Raw genomic sequence first — 24,384 nt, 5'->3', positions numbered from 1 at the left:
GTGTGCCCTTAACCCTCAGGTTTGCAAAAAAAATAAAAAGAATAAACATAACATTGTGTAAGGGTTCAGGATCTCTCCAGCTTTATTAAAATAAGGGACTTCTTTTTTTTTTGTCAAAGGTAGAAACAACTTTGGCACAGACAACAAAGTACAAAAATAGAACAGTTCAAATTCTCACATCTCAGCTCACACATTCACACATTGAGATTAAAGGGATAAATTAGTAAAAAGACAGAGTTCAGAATGTGTCAATCACACACAGTGCGACCCCCCTCCGCATAACAGAAGAAGGGCTACAGAAAAGAAAAGCACATTTTCATGGACAGTTTAAACAACATTATGTTAAAACTACATTGACATTCTTTTTACGCAGTGCTTACTTTCTGACAGTTTCTGCTCTTTCATTAGGAAATGTTTCTGAATTAGTTGAATGGAAAACAAAATGCCAATTTGACATATGTAAATCTGTGTGGTGACGAGATCAAAATAACATCCATTGAGGCGCATATACAAATATGTGGAAAATATTGTAACTCTTTTAAAGCTGTGGGAAATGTTGCACAGAAAAGAATATTGTGATGGCACGAGTCCTCATTTTTCAAGAGACTTGACAGTCAACAGTGAAAAGACATTAGAACATTTTTTCAAAAGGCAGCAGAGCAGTTTAACCTAACCTAATCTTTAGCTGAAGGTGTGTCAGAAAGTGATAAGGCAGTTAGTTCAGTCACAGACAGCATGGCTTCTACAGGGTGAGACAGTGCAGCGATTGGACGGTGAGGGAGCAAAGCAGATGTCTGATGGCTGATCCTTTTATTCCCGAGTATTTTGGGGGACGTGTGCATCTGCCAGCAGGTCGGGACGGAGACACTCAATGGGGCAATGAATGTTCTGAAAGAGGAGTTGTGGAAACATTTAATCACAAACTTCAACTGTTTTTCCAATCTGGACCTAGAGACCTCATGTAGGATCATTTATTATATATATTTAGAGAGATGTTTAATCAGATTGTAAAGAATTAAAAATATATATATTTGAGAAGGTAACAATTGTATGTATACTAATTCCACTCACCAGTTTGCGTAGTGTGTTGTCTCCATATCTAACAGGCTGCAGCAGACTGGCATCTACATCAGCACCTGGTCTGCGGCAGTTCTCACAACGCCAGCCCTGACAAAATCAAAGATGAACACTTATACATGCTTCATTTTATTTAAGAGTTACCATAAGTCATTATAAGCACCACATTGTACTCTTAAACAACAGACCCAAAGTTACAGAGGCTGCTGTGCCTTACCTGCTGTCCTCCGAAGCATGTGCAGGTGCAGATAGCACCCAGGTACTCCTTCTGCCACTGGTTGCCCACCTGGTATGCTTTGCCATCATCATAGCACACAGAGTCATCTGCATGGACATAGACATTAGCATTCATATGCGACTCCTTCACATTAAACATTTTGTCGGGGTATTAAGAGGCCTTACGTGGTTCACACTTGAACTCTCCTTTGCCATTTCCCAAGCAAGTGCAGCTCATCAAGTGACCATTCTCTGCCTGGCGGTCCCACTTCTCGTTAATGCCATAGTTGACGCCGTTGTCATGGCACCACTCTGATGGAAAAAATAGTAATTAATAAATTCTAGCGAAATAAACTCCAGTTTGATTTCAAATTTAGGTATGTATTCCTGTTAAATAACCAAAAAACTTACTAGAAGAATCACATCTGAAGTGGCCACTGCCCAAGCCCAGGCATCTGCACCACAGCTTGAAGCCGGTCTCAGACATGCGCTCCCACTCAGCACCAACATCATGGTAGGTTGCGGTAAAGGCATCATAACAGGAGTCCTTATTGGATGGCACACCCTCTGGAACTGAATGAAAATGGATGAGGAAAAATATTAGGAAAAAATGTATGTAAGTGGTTAGTTAAAGATTTGATCTGCCACCTCTTGTCCCGAGCAAGAATCATGTTTAGTTATTTATAATACATTGGATTTTCCTTCAGTATACCTCTAAGAAGATAAGAGGCAAATTTCAAAAGTGGTTTAACAAAGTATTAGCAATAATTCTGTATATTTGTTTGTCAAAAGATCATTTTCACTGAGTTTTCACAGCAGGGTAAACACAAGCTGCAGGAATACAATAATAGTTTGATTTAAGGTCAGCTAATGAGCAAGTGCTGATACAATAGTCTGAATTATTGTCATCACTTCTACTATTGTCCCACAGTGCAATGCACAAAGGAAATTGAGGAGCTGCTCACAGCTGAAAGAATTAAAAACAAATTGTGGATTTTGGTCAAACAGCTCCTCAAACCTAACCCCCAAAAAATGGATGATTGACATGAATGAGCACCTGTATCATTTCTTGTTAGCTGCTGTGGTATGCTTACTTGTGTTTCCAGCAGTGACGATCTGCTCCAGAACCTTGTGTTTGAGTGCTCCCTTCAGAGCCTCCACAATCACATTATAGTCTGCTCCAGGGGTAAGTCCAATCAGGGTAGCAGTGGTGGATGTCTCTGGCAAGCGAATCTGGACAGGCAGCAAGAGACAAGGTTTGTCCACATGAAATAACAATGCTCTAAAATGTAACCGATAAATAATTAAGTGCAGACTTGATGGACTGGAAACCATTGTTTTACCTGGAACATCTTCTCATTTGTGTGTGTGAGTGGATTGCACGAGACCAGGTAGGCGTTGCTCTGACTGTATGGCTTCCAGGAGATGGTGGTCTGAGTTTGAGCCTCCTGTGGCACTCCTGTTTCATTACCAAACGTGGTGCCAATGGGCACGTTCAGCTTCACAATGGGCAGCCTGCGGCCCTCTGCATCAGGGAGGGGCACAAAGACCAGGGGCTCACGAACTTGACCATAGGGTGACTGTGGGTAGCCATTGTTCCCATTAAACCTGTTGTCTCCATTGTTGTTGTCGAACTCTTTGTACTCTATGTTACCAACAATCCCATCGTGGCCACTGCCGCCTGCTACCGGGACTGTGTTGTCCAAGTCAGTTTCAGGCACATCCAGCCTGTCATCACCACTGCCAGGGCGCTGGGGCAGGGGAAGCAGGGATTCTGGTTCTGGGCAGGAGAGATGGGGTTAGGGAAGCAAGCAGGTTAGACAAGGGCGAGCTAAAGCAGAGCTGCTATAACATATTACAGCCAACAGGAGGTGACACAGCTTTGCTAAAGTACTACTTTATGACAAAGTGCCACAATGCAATATTACGAGCACACACAGATATTTTGAATGGCATTTCAGGAGGCATTCAAAATAAACATGGGGTTTTATTGTTTTAGGAGCCTAATGCTGACTGCACGGTTCATCTCATGGCCTCAGAGCTGTTGCAACAAAACATGTAATGCAGCTGAGCATATTAAAGCTGCCATTCAAACCATTACCTTTTTAAGATGTTTACCCACTGCGAATCGTGAATTTCTGCACTTATTACATAATATAAATGATGATTCTTAAAATACTCACGAGTCCTGATTTTGCCAATCAGAGGTGTGCTCCTCTGTGTGTTCTGAATGGCGATGATCTTGATGATGTACTCTGTGGATGGTCTCAGGCCTGAAGAAAAGGATGATTATCACATTTTGGGATTGGTAGGTTGCACCTGGCATGTAAGAGTATGATATATCTGGTGGAGCCTCAGTGATGCTTTGAGTTTTTAGAAAATAAATATTCCCTTTTCAACATCTATAGTGGCAGCACTCCTAGCTGTAAAAATGGACCAGCAGCATACCAGATATGGTGGCGTAGTTTTGGCCGGCGTGAGGGCGTGGGATGAGCTCTCGTGGTGCTCCTCCTGATTGTTCGTAGGTGACGTAGTATCCTGTGATGTGTGTGGCAGGAGGGTGCCAGGTGAAGGAGATGGAGGTGGGGGTCAAAGATGTGAACTGGAGGTTGGTTGGAGCCTGGACCACTGGTTTATCTACAAAGAAGACATTAAATATTAAATCATCTGATTGATTGTGTCTGTGTATGTGCATTAATGTAAAATATGTACATGATTTATTTCCATCTTTCTCTCTCTGTCTCTGCACACTGCTTGTATTCATTTTATTTATATGTTATTTGACAAGGTAGCTTTATTTGTATAAATCTGCTTTACATAAGGCAAAGAAATGCATTAGAATGACATAAAATACAGATAAAAATAATAAATAACTGGAAAAACAGTTATGCAGTTGTGCAGTTAATCATCAGGTTGGATCTATTTGTGCTAAAAGCAGCTTCACTGTGATTCACAGACTCAAGGGAACAACAATGAGCTCATTTCGCCTAATTTTTCAGAACTGTGGCACTTTACAAGCTTGACCATATATATATCTGCTTTGTACAATCCACATGTAATCAAAATTTGGACATCTAGTTTCTTGTGATTGTAAATGATAGCATATAAGAAAAAATAAGATTCAAAGCTACTCCTTAAAACAAAGAATGTGGTCAGCTCCACATTATGAACCAGATGTCACCAAAATACATTTACAGTTTGCATAGGAGAGATGATAAGAGGCAAAGATTGGCATACTGTACCTGTCTGAACAGTGAGAGAAAATGGGGCACTCCTTGTGTTGCCATTCAGAACGTACAGGTTAACAGAATACATGGTTCCAGGCTGCAATCCTTAGAAAAACAAATTAAAGACAGGATGAAGTAAGACTGGGACAATGAATCCAATTACACACATGCAGGCGCACAGACTTCCAAATCTCACATCTGAAACTAATTTCCACTTCTTTAGTAGGTGTGGTGTACCTGTGAGAGTGTACATCTGTGCGTCTTTTGGAATGGTCTTGGTGATGGTGGGTCGTGAGGCACCGACTGGTGTGGCATCAATGAGGTAACCACTGATGGTTTCCTCCTTGGTGCGCCAGGTCAGTGTGAAAGAGGAGTCCTTCACATCCGAGATGCGCACACGCCTTGGAGGACTTACATCTGTATAGAGGAAGAAAAAAAAAAGATATAAGAAAAGAGTTGTGCTTAATAATTGTAAATGTAGCATATGTGTCTGTTAACGGAGCTGCCAATTACCTTGCAGTGTGGTCGCCTCTACCTCCACTGGCCTGCTTGTGACAGAGTTCTTCAGAGCATAGACTTCAATCTGGTATGTGGTCGCCACCTGAAACACATAGGCATGCAGTCAATATTTAGTCACTGACAGAATTTATGAATCCATTAAAATACAGAGACAAGAACTCTGTTTACCATGAGCGCTGGTACAATGACACTTGTGGTGTCTGGAGCAACATTCATCTCCTTGGTGGGGGCGTTGATGTTCTTAGCCCTGACGACCACACGGTATCCTGTCAGGCGAGCACTGGGGGCTCTCCATTGCACAGTGAAGGAGGTGGGACCAACCTCTGAGACAACCAGGTTGGTCGGAGCAGGGATTACTAAAATGGAAAGACACAAACAAATTTAGAATTTGATTACACTGCAACTTTAGATCAGCGAACATACTGTATCAAAAAAGTCATGGGCGTGTTTCTACCTGTGGCCTGTGTTCCCACCAATGGCTTGCTGGGTGTGCGGTCATGGAGAGCAATGACTTTAACAGTGTACTCTGTCCCGGGGCGAAGGCCTCTCAGCACCACACTGTCCTGGTCACCTCTGGGTGGTGGACGCAGCTCCCTCTCGCCCTCCTCTGAGCTGGAGTAGAGGATGCGATATGATGTCACCGTGCCGTCTGGACTGTCCCAGGTGATGCGCATGGTAGTGGAGTCAATGTCAGAGAAGGTCAGGTCCTTAGGACGGTCCATAGCTACAGGAAATGAGGAAGAGAGAGCAGAAACCAGGTTGTTGTATGGATGATTTTTTTTTAAATCAGGTTATAGCAGAAAGCCAACTGTGACACAGTTACCTATGCATGGAAAAACATTCATTAATGATGGCAGAGTGTAACTGTGCAGAGTGTAACCCTCCAGACTTTCTTGGTTCAAGTTTTACTAAGTATAGTCAAACTAACCAGTGATGGCATTCTCCACCACAGCAGAAGAGGGTTGATCATCTGTGCCCAGGGCATAGACACTGAAAACATACTCAACAGTGGGCATCAGTCCTGTGAATGTCATCTCTGTTTGATCTGTAACAGAAAAGCAAAAAGGAATAAGTAATGGTAAAGTATCAGTATCTAGTAAAAACAGAGGATAGTGTATTGGAAGTATATAAACGTTTATATAAAATAAAGATTAAATGGTTCTGAAAAGCATTTTTTTTCTTTGCCATTCTTACCAGGAGCAACCACCTCGGAGTAGGAGGGTCCCAGACCATTCTTGGGGACACTGGTGATTCTGTAGCCTTTGATGGGTCCCTGAGCAGGGGACCAGCGCACGGTGATGGCGTTGTCACTCACATCAGTCACCTTCATTTCGGTGGGGGGCTCAATATCTAAAGAGTTTGAAACATGGCAAGCTTTAGTTTGTGTTCAAACTCTCAACATTTTGATTTGATGTTGTTGTTGTTTTTTTCTCCATATTGCCATACCAGTCTTGTGTGTGATGTAGACAGGGGTGTTGGAGGTAGGGCTGTCCCCTCTTCCGGTAACAGCGTAGACCGTGATGGTGTAGTCAGTACCAGGCTTCAGACCAGTGATGGTGGCAGTAGTCTGAGGGGCTTGCACTATGAACTCTTGAGGAGTCTCACCACCTAAGAAAAAGAGAAGAAAAGGACAGAGAGTTAATCTTGGAATATGGTGGAGGTTTATTTGTTGGTTAAAAGGAAATATAAATGATAATACTGTGTGCAGACCTGCTCCTCCATAGGTGACCCTGTAGTGCTTCACTGAGGCAGAGGGAGCTTCCCAGCGAATGGTGATGCTGATGGGGGTAGATGATGTTACCCGCAGGTCAGTGGGAGCATCAGAGGCTGGAAAAATTAGGAGAGGAGAGCAGAGGAGAAGACACTGCATTATAATAAAAATATATATTCAGAGCAAATTAGATCACAATTATGATTTAGATTCAGATGAGGAATGTCATTAGAAGGAAGGAAACAGATGATGTGATGATAGAAACCAGCGCAGAAACTCACTGGTGGCCTGTGTGCCAGTCAAAGGCTGACTGTCCTGGCCGTTGTTAACAGCGTACACAGAGATGATGTACTCTGTCTCTGGTGCCAGTCCAGTCAAAGTGTAGAAGGTCTTGGATGGGGCCAACCTCTCAACCTTGGCCGGTCCACCACTGGTCCTCTGATAGCTGAGACGGTAACCGGTAATAACAGCAGTTGGGGCCACCCAGTGAACTTTGAAGGCGTTGGTCTGAATTTCAGAGAAGTCCAAGCCAGTAGGAGAGTCCAGAGCTGGAGTGAAAGATATCAGTTCAGATGAGGAGCTATTGCATGCAGTCACATAATTATAAGGCGTCACAGCCTGTTTAACAATTTGTGGGTTGTTGACTTTTTTTAGAGTGGTTGCCTACCTTTTTTTAAACCATAGCACCCTTTGACACAATGTATCAGAATGTATTTTAATGAACTAGCAAAACCAATAACATTGATGTAAAGTATGTAATATACTAATATCAATAATATAGGCCTGTTCTCTCACACTCAGAAATAAAATAAGTCGGGCGTTTTAGGCTATGTTGCTATACAAATAAAGTTTATTAAAAAGCATGAAAAACTGAGCCATGATCATAAATGAGACAAATTCTGGGGTCTGGAACAACTTTGCATACTTATGTGTTATTAATTTATTTCTTATGCTTCATGAACAACAATTTGTGTATATAATGTATATTATATTAACATAATGTGTGTATATTGTTGTTTTTTTCTGTTTTCTATGCCTTTCTGCTGTTGTTGTTGTTAATGAGTGTTTATGTGTTTGTAAAAACGTAAAAATCAATCAATACGAAATACACAATGAAGCGAAATTAAGCATGCTAATTGGTGAAATGTATTTCTTTTGTTTAAAAGCAGAGCAGTCTTGTTGCCAATCTAAGCTGCAGCATAGTGACATATTTAACTGGGTTTTTAATTCAGTTTTTTCAATGTTTTTTCTTGTTTAATTCACTTTGATATGCTTGAAAATATAGAAATTACTGATAATGTCACAGTTTTTCTGATGTAACATTATTTATACTGTACAGTAAAAAAAATGGAAATGAGCACAACTTTGGTACATGTCTTCCTACTCACTTGTCCTCTGAGTTGCTGTGGCTGGTTCACTCTCTCTTTCACCGTACACACACACAACACTGATGCGGTACTCAGTGTTGGGAAGTAGGTCTATATGAAAAAAGAAGGTTACAGATCCAGTGAGAATAGAAAATGCAAAGAAAAAACAATATTTTTTCTTTGGTGTAGTTCTGTTTTGCACACGTTTTGCAAATGTGTATAACAGTTATTTAGCACTGACCTTAGATTTATAAAACAGTTTTCTGTCAAACACTTGGCTACTCAAATACAGTCTTTGTGCTGTCTTACTCTGCAGCAAGAAGGTGTTGGTGGCTCCGCCCACATTAACCTCCTTGATGTCATCATCAGTGGACACAGGGTGGTAGCGTATGACAAATCGAGAGATGTCGCTTGGTGTGGCAACATGGGGGACTGTCCATGTCACCCTGATGTGGTCAGGACCCACCCCTCTGAACTGCAGATTGGTGGGAGCGGGAATTGCTAGAGGAATGAGGAGTTAAAACGTTTAGCTAACACAGAAAAGAAAAACTTACGATACTGAAATACTTACTTCATAGATTGCAAAGAGGTTAACTAAATAAAATCAGATTAACAATGACATAAAGTAAAACATACTTGTCATACATTTCTGATATTTACTGCAATTGTTTTAGTTAATTGCATGTCTTGTAATAAAAGGGCTGTTTAATGTGTTTTCATAAATCCTCTCAGATCAAAACCCCGCCCCATAGATTAAGTGAAAGAATTAAATCACCAGCTTGTATTTGCTTTGTGTATGTGGTCGGCTTGCTTTCCCCCTCTTCTGTAACACTGAAGATACTGAAGTCATAGTCCACGCCCGGCTCCAAACCACGAATCGTGTAATAACCAGCAGATGCCTCCACCACATCTTGAAAAATTGGCAAACTTTGGCCTGATGCTACTACCGTTATCCGGTATTCAGTAATGGTAGTATAGTTCAGTGGGATCCAGTGCAGGCCAATGGTGGTGTCAGTAAGGTCGACAAAGTCAATATGACTTGGTGGGGGGATGTCTGAAAGGGTTAGGCCAGTTGCAAAGCGCAAGCAGAATTAGAGAGACAGAAATGCAGGACTCAAAAGCCATAAAAATCACATTAATTATGTCAAAAACATTCATTAAATTCCCTATAAAGCATTTAGTGTAACAGTAGCCATGCTGTAAAGACCAATTTCAAAATGTATTTAAAGGTAAACCCCAAGCAGCAATTAATACTACAGTTCTAAGCACGCTCCAGAAATATTAATCCACCTTCCCAATTAACAAGATCTTCATGCAAGGTTGTATGTTAGCCACCCTGTTAGTAGTAGAAGATGCATTAAATAATAACTTTTAATTTTTATAAAGGAGTCACTAATAGTAGCATATCTGCAGAGAATGAGAGGCAAAATCTTGGCTGTAATTAACATCATTGTATTGATTTTGTCGCACATTCGTTGATTTTGTTCAGCCTCACCGCTCTCATTAAGTTCATTTCCAAGCACAGCAGGCAGCTGTTTTTAGAAAACAAGCTAATAAAGCCAGTTTACACTTCATCTCTGGACCAATTGGCTGGCAGCTGAAGTTAGCACCTAGCTGGTGAAGTCGCACACATGCTTAAATATTTTTCTCAACACCGAAACAGAGTTGAAGATAGGGTGAGTATTGGACTTATATAAGTCAGGTGACAACTGCAATGGGACAATAGTGTTGCTCTGTGTAAATAGGCAATTTCCCACTAACTTGTTTCCAATAATAACTTAGACAGAGCTGTGTGTTTGTTAGATTGTTTTGAAGTTATTCTGACCCCAAGTGACCAAAAATCAATTATTGCAGCTTTTAGAAAAGGCCTGTGAACACAGTGATAGGAGGTGAAATACTGGAGTCTGATCCATTTTGGCACAACTTTTCCTGGAAAATGTCTCTTTCTCTTTCTTTCTCACATGCAGTGATCTTTTTATGAGGACACAGTTATGCGTTTTATTCCTGCTGACCTTCCTGCTGGCTCCTACCTGGAGTGATAATAGTGGACACAGGCACACTTTCCAAATGGCCCTTGGTAGTGAACACGCTGACATTGTACTCCACTCCCAGATTCAGGTTTTCTAGTGTGCATGAGGTTTGATCAGCCCTGACTAATTCTTCCAGGGAGTTTCCTCGTTGGCCATTGGTCGGTGTGCTTGTCACTTTGTAGCCTGTGATGTCTGCAGAGGAGGAGACATGGCAAATGTGAGAGAGATAAAACATTATGACAAGATTTTTTTTTTAACTTATGACTCACTGTGAGAAATGAAAAGGAAATACTGGGAAGAGACATTTGTCATGGTGAAAAAAAAAAGGCCAAGGTCTAGACTTGGTGTGATCAAATGGGCTGACTGTGCGTGGGGAGCACAGTCAATATTTACCTGGTGTTTTGGAGGCTACCCAGTGGACAGTAAGATCTCCTGTGTCGGGGCTGGACTCCACCCTCAGGTCAGTGGGAGGAGATAAAGCTGCAAGGAGAGGAAGCAGACCATGTCAAAAGCATAAGAAAACTGATTTGATGCAACCTCTTACACAAACTTGTTTGAACTGAGCTATGGTGGCCCACAGCAATACTAAAGCAATCTGGTGATCAGTTATACAACTTATTTTACATCAGCTTTTGTTTTGCAGTCATCACCATGGCTGTCTTTTTTTTTTTAAATGTAATTTTTTTTTTTTTTAATTAAGTGAATCAGATACTCACTAGTGACAACGTTGCGGGTGATGGGGTTTCCACGGTGGCGTCCGTTGAAGATGGGCTGGACGCTGTAGGTGTACTGAGTTCCAGGGATAAGATCAGAAACATAAACACGTCCAGTGTCAGAGGTCTCTTCTCTTGGAGACTCGCCTACCTGGCTGGGCAGCACAGACAGCTGGAAAGAAGGAGGTAGACATACAGACATCAGAAACTCATAAAATACACTTCAGATACACCACAGCAAAGATATTAAACCTACAATAATTGAATTTTTGGCCACTTGTGGGAAGCGCAAAGTATCTGCTTATGTAGCTGATCTGGTGAAAATGTTAGAAAACAGCCACCTATTCACAGATCCAATAGACTTGGAGCAACATCAGTACTAATTTAGATACGCCTTAAGACCCGACAAATGTAAGTCCAATTTTGCTCTGCTTTGCTCTCCAACAACTCTTAAGGAAAACATCTAGTTATTAAGTCTAGTCATAAACTTTGACTACGCTTTGGCAGACACCATACAGTGATTCTACTGTGGCTAGAAACAAGGCTGATGAGAGCGGTGAGACTATAACAAAGTAGTGGGCTGTCAACCCCTCAAAAATGAGCTAAAACATGCTAAAAACCTCCACAGAGCTAAAGGAAACTAGTTAGGCAATAATCCTCTATGAGTTTATCACTATGAGTAACCCCTTTCACATGTTGTATAGAGATTTGAACAATTCGATTTGAAATATTTATTAGAAAAGCTTTGATTTTGTTTTATTATGAACAACTGTTTCTCTTGATGATAAACTGACTCTACCTTGTAGCTGAACCTGCGGAGAGGTGTCCAGCTGACAATGATAGAGGTATCAGTGACCTCTGTGTTGAAAGGAGGAGCATTTCCCATCTGGGGTGCTGGAAAGAGAAAATTATAAAATTACGATTATTCGATTATTACGATTATATATCATTGCGATAATTTGCTGTACTTCGATGATGTCGTGTTTTTCTTAATACTGACCTGTGGTGAAATATGTAGTGACGCCCTCACTCAGGTCATTGTCCAGCTCAGAGTGCAGGATGGCAGTGTACTGGGTGTCCGGACGCAAATTCCTCAGTGGGAACTGGGTGACTCTGCCTGGGATCCTCTTCTCGATAGGGTTGGAACCCTCGATGCTCAAGAGAAGACGATAGCCAGATACGATGGCACGGGGAGCCTCCCATATTGCCAACGCGCTGTCTGGGCCGATGTCAGTAAAGCGCACATTGGTGGGAGCATCAGGTTCTGGAGGAGTTTGAAAATACAAATCATGTAAGAAGAGAAAAAATCTCTCATGTCTTATATTTTGACGTTTCCACATTTTTGTCTCAAATCAGGTCATACTTACTGGTAGACTTCTCTCCCACAAGTGGCTTGCTCTCCACTCCACTGTTGATGGCATAGATGTAGAAGCGGTACAGTGTACCAGGCTGCAAGTGGCTGATGACAGCGTACGCATTGGGTGAGATAGGTAGCTGTAGGGGCCTCGTCTCTGTGCCATCAGGTCCAATGGGGGAGAAGTTCACCCTGTAACCAGTCACCTCGCTGGGTGGGCCAGTCCAGGTGATGGCAATCTTCACATCTGAAACCTCATAAACCTGAAGGTCTGTGGGTGCTGGTACCTCCTCTATGAACAGGAATTAGAAGAATAAGTCACAAGGGTTATGGACGGACTTAAAGATACTCTGTGGGAGTTTTTATAATACAAAACCCATGCAGTGGTGCACAAGCAGTGCACAAGTACTGGGGTGGTGCAAGATATTAATATTAATGGTTTTATGCTCGGCAGTTGGTGGTGGTAATGTGCCAAGAAACACAGCAATGCACTTGCAAAGGCAGAGAAGAGAAATACTGCAAGCTGGCAATCATAGATGCATTAAGGATGCATTTTGGTGAAAAAAACTTTGCTTAATTGTGTAGGTACAGGGCTAACTTAAAAGAGCTAAGTACAATAAAACAATCCAAAAATCTGTTTATCTTTACTGTGTCAGTTTTGCCAAAAACACGTACTTTTCACAAAACCATTATAATAAAAGGCTTTAAAAATGTCCATGACGTGATATTTACAGATTTCAACAATACAGACCCAGACATTGCAAAAGCTAGACATGGTTAAAAGTATTCACTGTCATTCTCTACAGCATCTGGTTTTGCTTTTACAAGCATAACAAAACAATAAATTTTGCTGCCGTGCCAAGCACAAGGAGGAAAGAGTCAGAAATGGAAATCCAATTAAAGATATAATGAGGATTTATGAAGTATGTGTGTGGATGAGGACTGTATGTGCATGCTTGCTCTCATGAGTGTGAAATTTCCACTGTACTTGTGTCCGTTCATAAGCCCACTATGAATTAAGGAAAGGTTATTCAGGGGCCATGATAAGATTAAATGAGATAAACCGAAAGGGAAAAAATGTAACCAAAGCATACTTTGTCACAGCCGTGTTTTGGCAAGCTCAAGTCTTTCCCAAACCCTTTTTGGGAAAGATTTTGAAAAAGGAAAAACCCTTTTCAAAGCTCCCTGGCTCTATAAGGAATCTTAGCTGTGAGTATAGGCCTAATCTACGCCCTGTCAATCATGTAGCTTTTCTTTACAAAAAATAGATTTACATTTTTTACATTTACTGGAAATGAAAAGATTAATACAATGTGGGTAATGAAGGTTTATCTTTCATGTGGACCATTTCCATTAATTTCACTTTTTCTTAACTGAAAGATATAGTATTTAAAATGTTTACCTGGTGGAGGAGATCCACCAGTTGTAACCTGCACAAACACAGGCTCACTCTCCTGTTCCTCCTCCACAGCGTAGATGCTGATGTTGTAAAGCACAGCAGGGCGAAGGTCAACCAGGGTCACTGAGGTCTCGGATTCTGGCAGGTTCAGCTCAGTGCTGCTGCCTTCCACTGATGGCGTGTACACCACACGATAACCTGACAGGAACAGACATACAGTTACACACAGACAGAATAAAATAAATCTTGAAATCAAAATACTAATTAAAATTAAAAAAATTAAATCAGATTTACACACATACAGAAACAAAAAAGGAGTTCCTTACCAGTGATAGGAGCCTGAGGTCTGGACCAGCTGACTTGGATTGATGACTCTCCAATTTCATCAACATTATACCGAGCAGGGGTGTCAGGAGCTGGAGAAAGGACGTGAATGGAAATTACTTATTTGGGCAGTTTATTACCAAAAAAACAAAAAGCCCTGGGCTTACTAGCATGACAAAAAGCATCAGAGGGATTCTCCTACCTGTTGTCTGTGAGGTACTCAGGATGAGGGTCGGCTCTCCCTGATCTGGAAGCTCATAGACGTTGACATTGTATCTGCGTCCTGGCAGGAGGTCACCAATGGCGACAGAGGTGGCTGTGCGAGGAATATCTGGAAAAGCAGATTTAAAGTTAGTCAATTTTATAAGTTGAGTATAATTTAACCAGAATCTCAAGCCAATGACTTATTTGCATGGGACTTGAAGGTAGTATGAAGGCTTTAGGGATGGTCAAAGGCTCTTACCCAAGAATTGTGGCTTGGCCCCGTCTTCACTGAGCTCATACTCCACCCTGAAGCCGGAGATGGTGGATGAGGCTGACGTCCAGGATACAACAAAGCTGTTTGAGGTGATTTCTGTCACCGACTCAGAAGTGTCCACCACTGGAGGAGGCGGGGTGGTCTCTCCCTCCGATGTTTCCACTTGAAAGATAAGGGGATATCACTTTTATATAAGTACAGTGGATTTTTGGTATAAAGATGCTTGGAATCTGCTCAAGTCTACTCACAAGAACCATGGGTAGTGGTGAAATCGAAACGTGTGACCTCACGACGTCCGTAGCGCAGGATGCTAATCAGCTGACCCTCGTAGGTGATGCCTGGACGCAACCCGCTGATGGTATAGGAGTTCAGGTTGCCGGGGATGGTCACCTCTTTCCAGGGCTGGCGAGTATTTTTCTATCAAGCAGGGTGAAAAGATTTTATTAATAATCTTTTAAGAATTTTATTGCAAGCATAAATCTTTAGAGTCGTCAACAATATCAACAGATTAGAAGGGATTTATGTTGGCATGTATGATTGGGATACTGGCAGGCCCAGATTGACTTCTTTTACTGCCACATCCTGCTTTTAGTATTTAGACTGGTTTTACATCCTGTCGGAAAACTACAAATTCTCTCAGCAGTAGAGCCTGATGAGGGAAAGTGACTTTGCTCTCCAAAATATACAAACCCCAATATACAAGAGAAAATTGGTTTGACTTTAATTAAGCTTCATACGCATTTCAACCAGCATGTCAGTCTTTGAGGGCTTTAAAGAGAAAAAGATGTGTGATCCCCCTCCACTGAAAGGGGGATATTTTCTTTGGAATATCTAAAATCCACATGTTTGCATAGGTAGACTGTAAAGGGGGAGTTAATGCACCCCCTTAATCATCTTGTTTGCCCTTGCTCAAACTTCAGTCAGATTTACCAAAAACAGTTGACCTCATTCAGAGAAAACAGAAAATACTCCCACAGATGTTTGCTCACCTTTACTAATGCTACCCATCACATTTTAAATAAAAAACTATAACTCACTCACATTTATTAAGTCAATTTGTGACCTCTTTTAAAATGAGAAGGAGTTCAGAACCTAAAGAGACACTCACAGTTCTCCATTTGAGGATGTACTGGGTAATGTGAACAGATGAAGGGGGGTTCCACTGTATGGGGTGGGAGTCTGGCTGTTTTCCTGCCTCTGTGATGATCACCTGGATAGGTCCATGGCCGCCTAATGAGGAAAGAAAAGAACAAATCTGCTATCACCAATGATAAAAGGACTCTTGATGAGAGACAGAGAAAATCTCACACAGTGTTAAAGATAAAGTTACATAACAGTGTTACCAGTAGAGAGTGTGGGTGACAGTTGGCTACTTTGGCCTGATAGATTCATCTTTTTGAGACAAAACCAAACCACCAGACGGTGCTAAACCAACTCATATACCCACTGACATATTTCAGTCTGACATAACACTGAACTACTGTATTCACTACAGTTTATCTACCCTGTGTACTTCACAGGTAGAGGCTAGAAGTCCACTAAGTCGTACAAACACACTTTCCAAATGTTGCAACAGGAACTTTTTAAGGTCAATGTTTGATTCAGAACACACAATGTGCTGCAGTACAAAGTATCACATTAAGCAACCTTTAGTAGCCAGTGCCAGTGACAGATGATGATGGTGATAGTGGGAGGCAGGAAGTGTGTATAATGCCCCCCGCCCCTTCTGTATAGCCCAATATCCCTTTCCCCTCTGCAGGTCAGCACAAAAACACTCAACTCATGGCGGGGGAGGAAAAGCTTCTCTAACTACAAAGACCAAAAGGAAGACCGGGTTGATGTGATTGGCCGGCACGTCTCCATTTGCCAGACTTCAAAGTCAAGAAAACCCAAACCCCCACTTTCCTCTACTAACCTGCCAAGTGAACTTGTTATTTTGTTGACGGGTGATGGGGGAGTTAAGAGTATGTGAGAAGAAGGAGGTAGGAAATGTAGTGTAGTTGACGTACAGCTAATACAGATTTAGTACTAAACAGCTGTCTTCCTTTGTGCAGTAAAGGGCTGAGAAGCACTCAAAGGGTTAAAAAAAAAGCCGGGAATTGAAATACTAACTCTTAGTTGGCCATGACTACTCATCTTCATGATCATGGAGAGAGTATAAAGTCACCAACAACAGTCTACACACAATATTTTGTAGTATGCAGGGATATAGGAGTGCTGAAGTTGTGAGTGTTTTATAAAATATAAGATTTTTACAAGATTTAAAAAAAAATCATGATTGCTGGTTTAGGCTACTTTGCAATTTAAATTTGAACATAGTGTACATGCTTATATCTGTAACCTGCAAATTCAATTCAAAATACGATATTGGGTCATTTTACACAATCGTGTGTAAAAAAAACGGAGTGCCCAGCTGATCCAATGACACAACAGAATAGATGATAATGGGGAGAGAGGGTAAAAAATATCAAACCTACAAGGTTTCCATCACCTTCACTGTCATTTTACATTTTTTAAGTCTTAAGTCAAGGCATCATTTTAAGTGTTTTGTCTATAAACACTTAAAGTCCCAGCCATGTTAGTCAAGATTCACTTTTGGATTGTACAGCAAAATGTACCAGTCATGGATTGATTTAAACAACTTGTGAGGATGACTTACCTTGGTTGGTCTGCTGGGGTTCACATCTCATCTCTCCAATCCCATTGCCATAGCAATAACAACGGTATTGTATGCCATGGATCATTTTGTCCCATGTCTCTCCAATCTGATGGAACGCCCTCGTTTGTGGCTCCTGGCACTGATCTGTTGAAGGAAACAGAAGAAAACCAACACATAAGATGATGGGGCAAAGAAGTGAGGTTGTAATTCCCTAAAGGCTAAAGTGATGAGCCATGAACGCACCGATAGCGTCACACTTCCAGCGTCCACGTCCCTGTCCATGGCAGGTGCAGTTCATCATGTAGCCCTCGTCGTGGACCTTGGAGAATTCCTGGTTCACTTCATAGTGCAAGCCATCAACAATACACTGATCTGAATATGAAAAGGTGAGAGGAAAACATGCATTCAACAAATACTTTTTATGCTTAAGTGTCAGTGTTTACAAGACTGCTGTGATTATTTCAAGACATCTTCTAAAAGTTGAACAGTTCATAATCCAAATGAAAGTGGCTCCCTGACCTCGCAGCTGTGAGTGAGCAATACAGCTCCACTCCCCACGGCCGTTGCCGAGACATGTGCATTCCATCATGTGACCCATGACATCATGGCGTTTGTCCCACTTGTCGCCTACACGGTGCATCATTCCATCGTTGGTGGTGCACACCTCCTCGTGGGCTAAGAAAAAAAGAAAGGGATAGAAATAAGAACAAAAAGTACTTGTCTCTTGTGTTCCTGTGTGTCAGCGGGCATGTATGTGTGCACTGACATGCATCTATCTGTCTTAAGAGGGAATTCTCTTTGGTCCAGTTCAACTAAGTGTCATGACTGTGTAATGGCTTTCAAAGACTCAACACTCTCTCATGACTATAAACCCCCTCTCTTTCACACACCAGTTATTAGGTCCCTTGTCGTCTGCAAGGGACCCATGAAACCAAACAGCCATTAGCATCCATGAGAACAAGATGAGATAAAGAAAAAGGGTTAAAAAAACAGTAATTACATCCCTTTCAAAAGAAAGACATCAATATATGGTATAAAGCCTCCAAAGTGTAGCATGTGAAAATGTCTGACTTTGGCAATATGCCCCAGGTTCACTGAGGGTGCATGGTTTTTAGACATTTCACTGACAAGCTTCAAAACAACATGTTGCAGAACAAACAAAGTGGCACACAAACTCACCAGCCATGGGGCAGAATCCAAAGCGCTGCTCTGTGTCATAGTTGTAGGTGGTACCACACCATCTCATGCCATCACGGCGCCCGTCAGAGGTGCAGTCAGTGTAGTTGCGGCCACTATAGAGGAAGGGAAACTGGCACAGAGCGCCGTTGGAGTTGCCGCCTCGTGTCACCACCACGGCTGGTATTGAGAAAGAAACAGCTGCTGTTAATCTCTGATTTTATCACACTACCATGTCATGTCTTCTTCAAAGTTTGGGGATGTAACTGATGAAAGTTTTGCAATAGTTGCACAAATATTATTATTTATTTTAATAAATATTTTTTGTAATTTCATCAAGTCAATCAAGTATCCATGTGTGGCATAAGGGAGACTTTTAAAGGTAAGACTATGGAGGGAATGGAGTTAAATATCAGCCAGCAATATTCAGAAAACCAATAACTTGATCAAGCCCAAGTTTACATCCCCATCCCCAAGTCTCACCATTCTTCTCAGTACAGAAAGAGTACTGCTGCTCCCTCTCATAGTCTGAGGAGGTAGAGCACCAGAGCTGCCCGTCTGTGCGTCCATCTGAGGTGCAGGAGTAGTAGGTCTTCCCCATGAAGACAAATGGGAACGCACATGGCTTGCCATCAGAGTTGCCCCCATACACCTGGTTCCTGACCTCTGCACAGACAGGAGAGACGAATGAGGAAAGTGTAATTAAAGGAGAAACAAAGCAATGTAGATCTTGTTATTATGGTTGTTGATCATATTTGAGCTTATTTCATGTCAGGGAAACCTGATTAGATGCATAATAGACCACAAATTTGCATTTGAGAAAATTCTGTCCTGTAGACTAATTAATTAAAAAACAAAACTTTGTATAACTGAGACTCATGCTTTTCTTTCCACCCCTCCTGTACTCACCCCACTCCTGACAGCTGACTCCATTGCCCAGACAGGTACAGAGCATCTGTTTGCTGCCCTGGCTTCTGGTCCAGCTTTCTCCATTGTAGTAGGTGGCCCCGGAGTCTGTGCGGCAGGTTCCCTCAGTTGGAGGCTCAGGCTGTGGCTGAGGCTGGGGTTGGACGTGGACGACAGTACTTGTGCCTGTATACCACCAAACAGATTGTAAGAATGAGGGGCCATCCATGCTGCGATCTGTGTTTGCCTTCTAGAGAAACACTTTTATCACAACTGAACTTGTGCAAGAGTTTGAGACTCACCCCTGCCTGCGTTGTGCCTCTCACACTTCCATTCTCCGCGGCCATTCCCTAAGCACAGGCACTGCAGGGCGTGTCCGCTTGTGTCAGTCTTTCTCCAGTTGTCTCCAATTCGGTAGGACTTCCTGGTGTCCTGGTCGTTGCAACGGTCTGGTTGAAGAACAACAGTAGACATCAGCCGCCAGTGAAAACATGTAAGTGTGTGTGTGTGTGTGTGTGTGTGTGTGTGTGTGTGTGTGTGTGTGTGTGTGTGTGTGTGTGTGTGTGTGTGTGTGTGTGTGTGTGTGTGTGTAGTCTGCTTACTCCTTGAGGTGCATGTGATGCGTCCATTTCCCTCTCCCAGACAGGTGCAGTCAAGCATCATCCAACCTTGGTACGGTTTCTCCCAGGTCTCCCCCACGACGTATGACGATGCAGCATTGTTGTCGTAGCAACGTTCAGCTGGGCAGAAAAAATAGCAAAGCCTTAATTTATGACATCTGCAGTTCATCAAAAGATACTGTACAACCCAGGATCTAAATCACTGGGAACTTTCCATGATAAATAAACCAAGTGAAAATCAATAACTCTGGCAAAAGATACACTACACACTACACACTAACCTTGTTGGTCTGGACTGCTGTCAAATATTTACAGTGATATCAAACACAGTCATGCTACTGAGAAATTACCCTGTCGGTAAGTGTGTGTGTGTGTGTGTGTGTGTGTAGTGGCAGCTGAATGTGCAAGCTTGCATGTTTAAATTCTATCGCATAGATGTCAAGTGTTGACATCTCGTCTTCCCTGCAGCTTTGTACATTCATTCAATAAAAGATACTCACCTACAGGTTTGCAGGTCCATTCTCCTTTGCCATTTCCAAGACACACACACTCCAGCATGTAATCAGCAGTGTCATGAGGCCTCTGCCAAGTGTCCCCGATTTTATAAGACCTCCCACTTTCATGGCAACGGTCTGTAAATGACAAAATGTAGATTTTCTTTTAGTTGGTTTGGTTTTAAAAAAAGATGTCCCTAATATAAATGATGACACATGTCCATCATCCCATATTACACATTCAGAGATTTCAAATTCAAGTTCATTCTTAAACACTTGGGTAAAATATTCAGAGATAATGATGTTTCCACTGCATGAAAGTAAATGTAAAATGTAAAATAAGACAAACTGTTCATTAACTTTGCATTTGAGTTTCAAACCATTAAATTTTGCTTATTTCAGGAATATTTGTGATGCGAAATACTTATTTTTGAACAGTAGGCTTTTTAGTTTTTAGTTAACTTACTTGCGATGGTACAGCTGATCTTGGCTCGACCAGAACCAATACAGGTGCAGTCCCAAATCATCCCATCCTTAGGTCTCTCGTAGGTTTCACCGACCCGGTATGTCCGGTCATTGGATTTATCATAACACGACTCCTCCACTAAGAAAAAGACAGAGAAAACACCAAAGCTTTGAGAGGCTGGACTGTAAACTTATTGGTGCGTAAAGGCGCACTGTTGATTGAACAGTACACATCTTGATCTGTTTCTAAGTCTTTTTAAGTGATTCAGCTCTGCTGTTTTTGTCATGATGCTGTTTACTTTTACATGGCACATTGTTAGAGAAGTCGTGAAACATGTTTATTAAAATGCGGTGAAAGGCTCTTATCTCTATTTTCACACGTTTCCAGATGTGAAAAGTAACCAGGCATTTCTGGAATAACGTTATGGTTCTCTGTCACTGACCTGCAGGTTTTGTTTTACATTTGATGCCTGCGTCTCCATTGCAGGTGCACAGCAGTGTATTTCCAAGGTAGGGTTTCTCCCACTGCTCGTTCAGTCTGTATGAGCGACCGTTGTCCTCACAGCCGACTGGAAATCATATAATAACAATATTTTATTGTTATATGCTTGAGTGTTATTAAAACATGAGGATAAAAATGAGTAGAAATGATTAGATAAAAAAACATTAAGTAGACTATAGTTAAGTTCTTGTATTGTCACTACATGCAACAGACATTAGAAATCACTTTAAATGCAAAGAAAAAAATCACCTTTGCGTTTTTACGCATTAACTTAAGTTCAATTAAATTCAAATCCAATATAATTAGTACTTTACTTATTAGTAATGTGTAAGGTAATACTTGTACTAACCCGGAGTAGCGGCGTCGTGGAGCACAGGATACACCTGATATTGGCCAGTTTGTCTTTTGCTCTTCTTTGGCAAGCCGTGGACTGCACTGGTGACGCACAGCGCAACCAGCAACCCTGTGAGCGGGCTACCAGTCATTTTGAGGAAAGGAAAAATCTCGAGGGAAATTAGAAAATGAATAGAATTAATCTAAGAACAGTATAAAAAGAAGCAACGAAGTTAAGCTTGGAGAGATCTCGTTTCTGTCCCTTATTCGGTGCTGTTCCAGGCGGTTCTGTTTACCGCCTTGCAGCTGGTGTACCAGACTGTGGAGAGGGGAGCGCACTGTATTTATACTTGGACACACGCTGCAGCCTATTGAAGGGGAGGGCTTTAATTGGCGCTTGGATGACCCGCCCGATGGTGAGCAACGCTGACACTTGACACTTCACTTTCAAGGTATGAAAGAGGCCACAAGACGAGAGGAAAAACCTCAAGTTATAAAGATGAATGAGCACCCAAAATCTCGTCATCAGTGTCAGGAAGAGGACTGTAAATATAAAACTGTAATAATAAAAAACATACCAGTCTTAAAAGATGTCCCCTGCAAAAACTGAAGTTAAAGGTCCTGCACAATTTCAATCAATGTGTCTGATTTGACCACTGCTCAGGTAACGCAGGGTGGGGCTATGCTGGGAATCTGGCGTCAACAAATTTCAGGTACCACTCAAACAGGTACAACATCAACAACAACAGAAGAGTAAAGAAGATGTCTAGTCAGGTAGGACATGAGTGAAAACACCAGTGTGGGTGAACTAAGTTTGAATCGGTGTTTTAACTTAAAAACTCCACACAGACCACAGTAATACATTAAATAGACCTTATGATAATACAACTACTCATATTGTGTCGTTTTTATGGAATATTCAAATATAGTACATTTAAAAACAATAAATAGATCCACAGTCTTAAAATGTGGTGAAGCACCCCCACAATTTGTTATAAACCCCAAATTACAGGGTTGTGTTCTGGAGGTCTATGTCAGTGATTTTTGTTTATGATGTCTTAATATTAAGCAATGTCTCCTTGCAACCCATGTCATAGGCTGCATGTCTACAAGTTGTATGTGTTTCAGTTTGAGTTTCTCTTCTCTGATTGCTTCATTTAAGAGATCTGATGACATAAACCTATACAGCATTTAACAAGAAAGACGTAAAGATTAGAGAAAAGTTGAAAAAATAATCATGCATTTCTCTATCAGAATTTATTATTTTCTTATTTCTTACCAAGGCAATCATCTAATCAGAATTTATTATTTTCTTATTTCTTACCAAGGCAATCATCTCATGACCCAGTAGATTTATCTCACAACCCTTTCTAGACTTACAGGTTGGTAACCACTGCCCAACAAACCAAAATGTCCCCCCAGCTCTAGGATAGGTATTTGTGCTATTATTGGGAGCTATATAACAAGATCAGGGAGTATAACTATACATTTTTATGGTGTATGATGATTTAAATGTGATTTCAAATCATTTGGGGTCTAATGTCAGCTGTTTAGTTTACTCATGCTTTATGATGACTCTGCTAAATGAACAAAAATGAGGAAGAGTGTAACTCCACCCGATTGTGTGTCTTGACAACAGTACAAGTTATGTATTTTCTGTCCATGTTGAGAAATCAGACATAGTCATAATTTTTATGCACTGTCTTCTGACCCATGGCTTAATGGCAGTTTTTCCATCATGTCCTCTTTTAATTGGCAAACAATTGTTATAACGAGAAGTGTCTCAATACCTGCCTTTGAGTCATTGTGCAAAAGTTGACTCCGTGCCCAGTGTAATCATCCGTACATCTCAGATAATCTCATATTAATAAATTGTTCTTATCCCCCACTGCAAACAGACACACTCAAACACACAACTGCAACTTTCCCCGCCACCTGCACTACATCCATCATCGTGTTTTTCCCGTTATTCATTCCTCATCTGTTTAGATTTAAAAGTCTATATCTCTACATCTACAATTCACAGCCTCAAGCCTTTTTCCAGCAAACATGATATTCTGTTTTTGCATTGGAACGAGCAGTGTCCCATTGTAAAAACAACCATCTGCTGTTGTGGATAAAAAAAATTATACTTCCTCTCACGTTTATACATATTTCTGATTTCATGAGTTAATAACTTCAAAATCAGAATAAATATTTTGCATGTGTGCGCACATTTTGTATTTATTTTGGAAACTTTGGGATCTCAAAACTTAAAAAAAAACTTTTAAAAAAACTACTTTGGTTTGATGGTCATACAACACAGTTTAATTCCCACCAAGGGACTGTCAGATTAATTTCTGGGAAGTTAACTTCTCTACCAAGAAATGAAATGTTTTCAAAAAATAATGTGCAAAAAGGGAGGAAAAAATGATAAATCCACCCACAGCATGCTGCCTTGGTCATGTCATGGTGCAGGAGCCTGTCTGCATACAACAAGCTGCTGGTTCCATTAAACTAACTCATGGGTCTGGTCTGGAGAGCAGCTACTGTATGTGAGACTGTGGTCCAATGGTTCCTGTCACAGGGCTTGTGGAAGGGGTCGCGCCAGGAGGCTGAATGAAACAGCAAGCAGACAGCTTTAGGGGAAAAACAACAAAAACACTGTCCCTGTTTTTAAAGTGCAATTGAGTCACCAATCTCTCCCGGAAAGAGCCTCCACATATTTTCCACATGTGAAACAGCGCCAAGCTGTGGAGGATCAAAACACAAGACAGTTTCAAGCTATAGGATCTTAAGTATAACTTTAAAAAGCGTTACTTCCATATTCACTGA

At 41.4% G+C, this 24,384-nt stretch overlaps 1 protein-coding gene across 3 annotated transcripts; it reads right to left on the bottom strand.

Moving 5' to 3' along the window:
- Window positions 1-53: 53 nt before the first annotated feature.
- Window positions 54-21,884, bottom strand: LOC133984765 (fibronectin-like). 3 transcript variants are annotated; one of them, XM_062424254.1, is made up of 46 exons: window positions 21,587-21,884; window positions 21,179-21,304; window positions 20,737-20,874; window positions 20,277-20,408; window positions 19,759-19,896; window positions 19,459-19,605; window positions 19,160-19,342; window positions 18,734-18,916; window positions 18,254-18,430; window positions 17,594-17,749; window positions 17,318-17,446; window positions 17,075-17,218; window positions 15,524-15,645; window positions 14,664-14,832; window positions 14,401-14,577; window positions 14,140-14,268; window positions 13,940-14,029; window positions 13,617-13,811; window positions 12,228-12,506; window positions 11,861-12,124; window positions 11,660-11,754; window positions 10,864-11,032; window positions 10,541-10,627; window positions 10,148-10,339; window positions 8,893-9,171; window positions 8,427-8,618; window positions 8,139-8,228; window positions 7,032-7,298; window positions 6,750-6,866; window positions 6,486-6,647; window positions 6,234-6,389; window positions 5,968-6,084; window positions 5,494-5,763; window positions 5,208-5,395; window positions 5,034-5,121; window positions 4,758-4,937; window positions 4,536-4,625; window positions 3,742-3,930; window positions 3,477-3,566; window positions 2,637-3,073; window positions 2,388-2,526; window positions 1,705-1,866; window positions 1,480-1,605; window positions 1,295-1,401; window positions 1,072-1,167; window positions 54-888 (listed from the first exon to the last, which is right to left on the bottom strand). In XM_062424254.1, the coding sequence occupies exons 1-46, from the start codon at window positions 21,720-21,722 to the stop codon at window positions 811-813; spliced, it is 7,377 nt and encodes a 2,458-aa protein (XP_062280238.1). In that variant the 5' UTR covers window positions 21,723-21,884; the 3' UTR covers window positions 54-810. The 3 variants fall into 3 exon arrangements, with proteins under 3 accessions (XP_062280238.1, XP_062280221.1, XP_062280229.1); XM_062424237.1 differs by lacking the exon at window positions 8,893-9,171; XM_062424245.1 differs by lacking the exon at window positions 8,893-9,171 and having other exon boundaries at window positions 827-942; window positions 1,045-1,167.
- Window positions 21,885-24,384: the final 2,500 nt, after the last annotated feature.

Source organism: Scomber scombrus, chromosome 1, assembly GCF_963691925.1.
Source record: "Scomber scombrus chromosome 1, fScoSco1.1, whole genome shotgun sequence".
NCBI lineage: Eukaryota > Metazoa > Chordata > Actinopteri > Scombriformes > Scombridae > Scomber > Scomber scombrus.
Note: the sequence above shows the minus strand (reverse complement) of the source record. Positions and strands in the feature narration are given on the sequence as shown.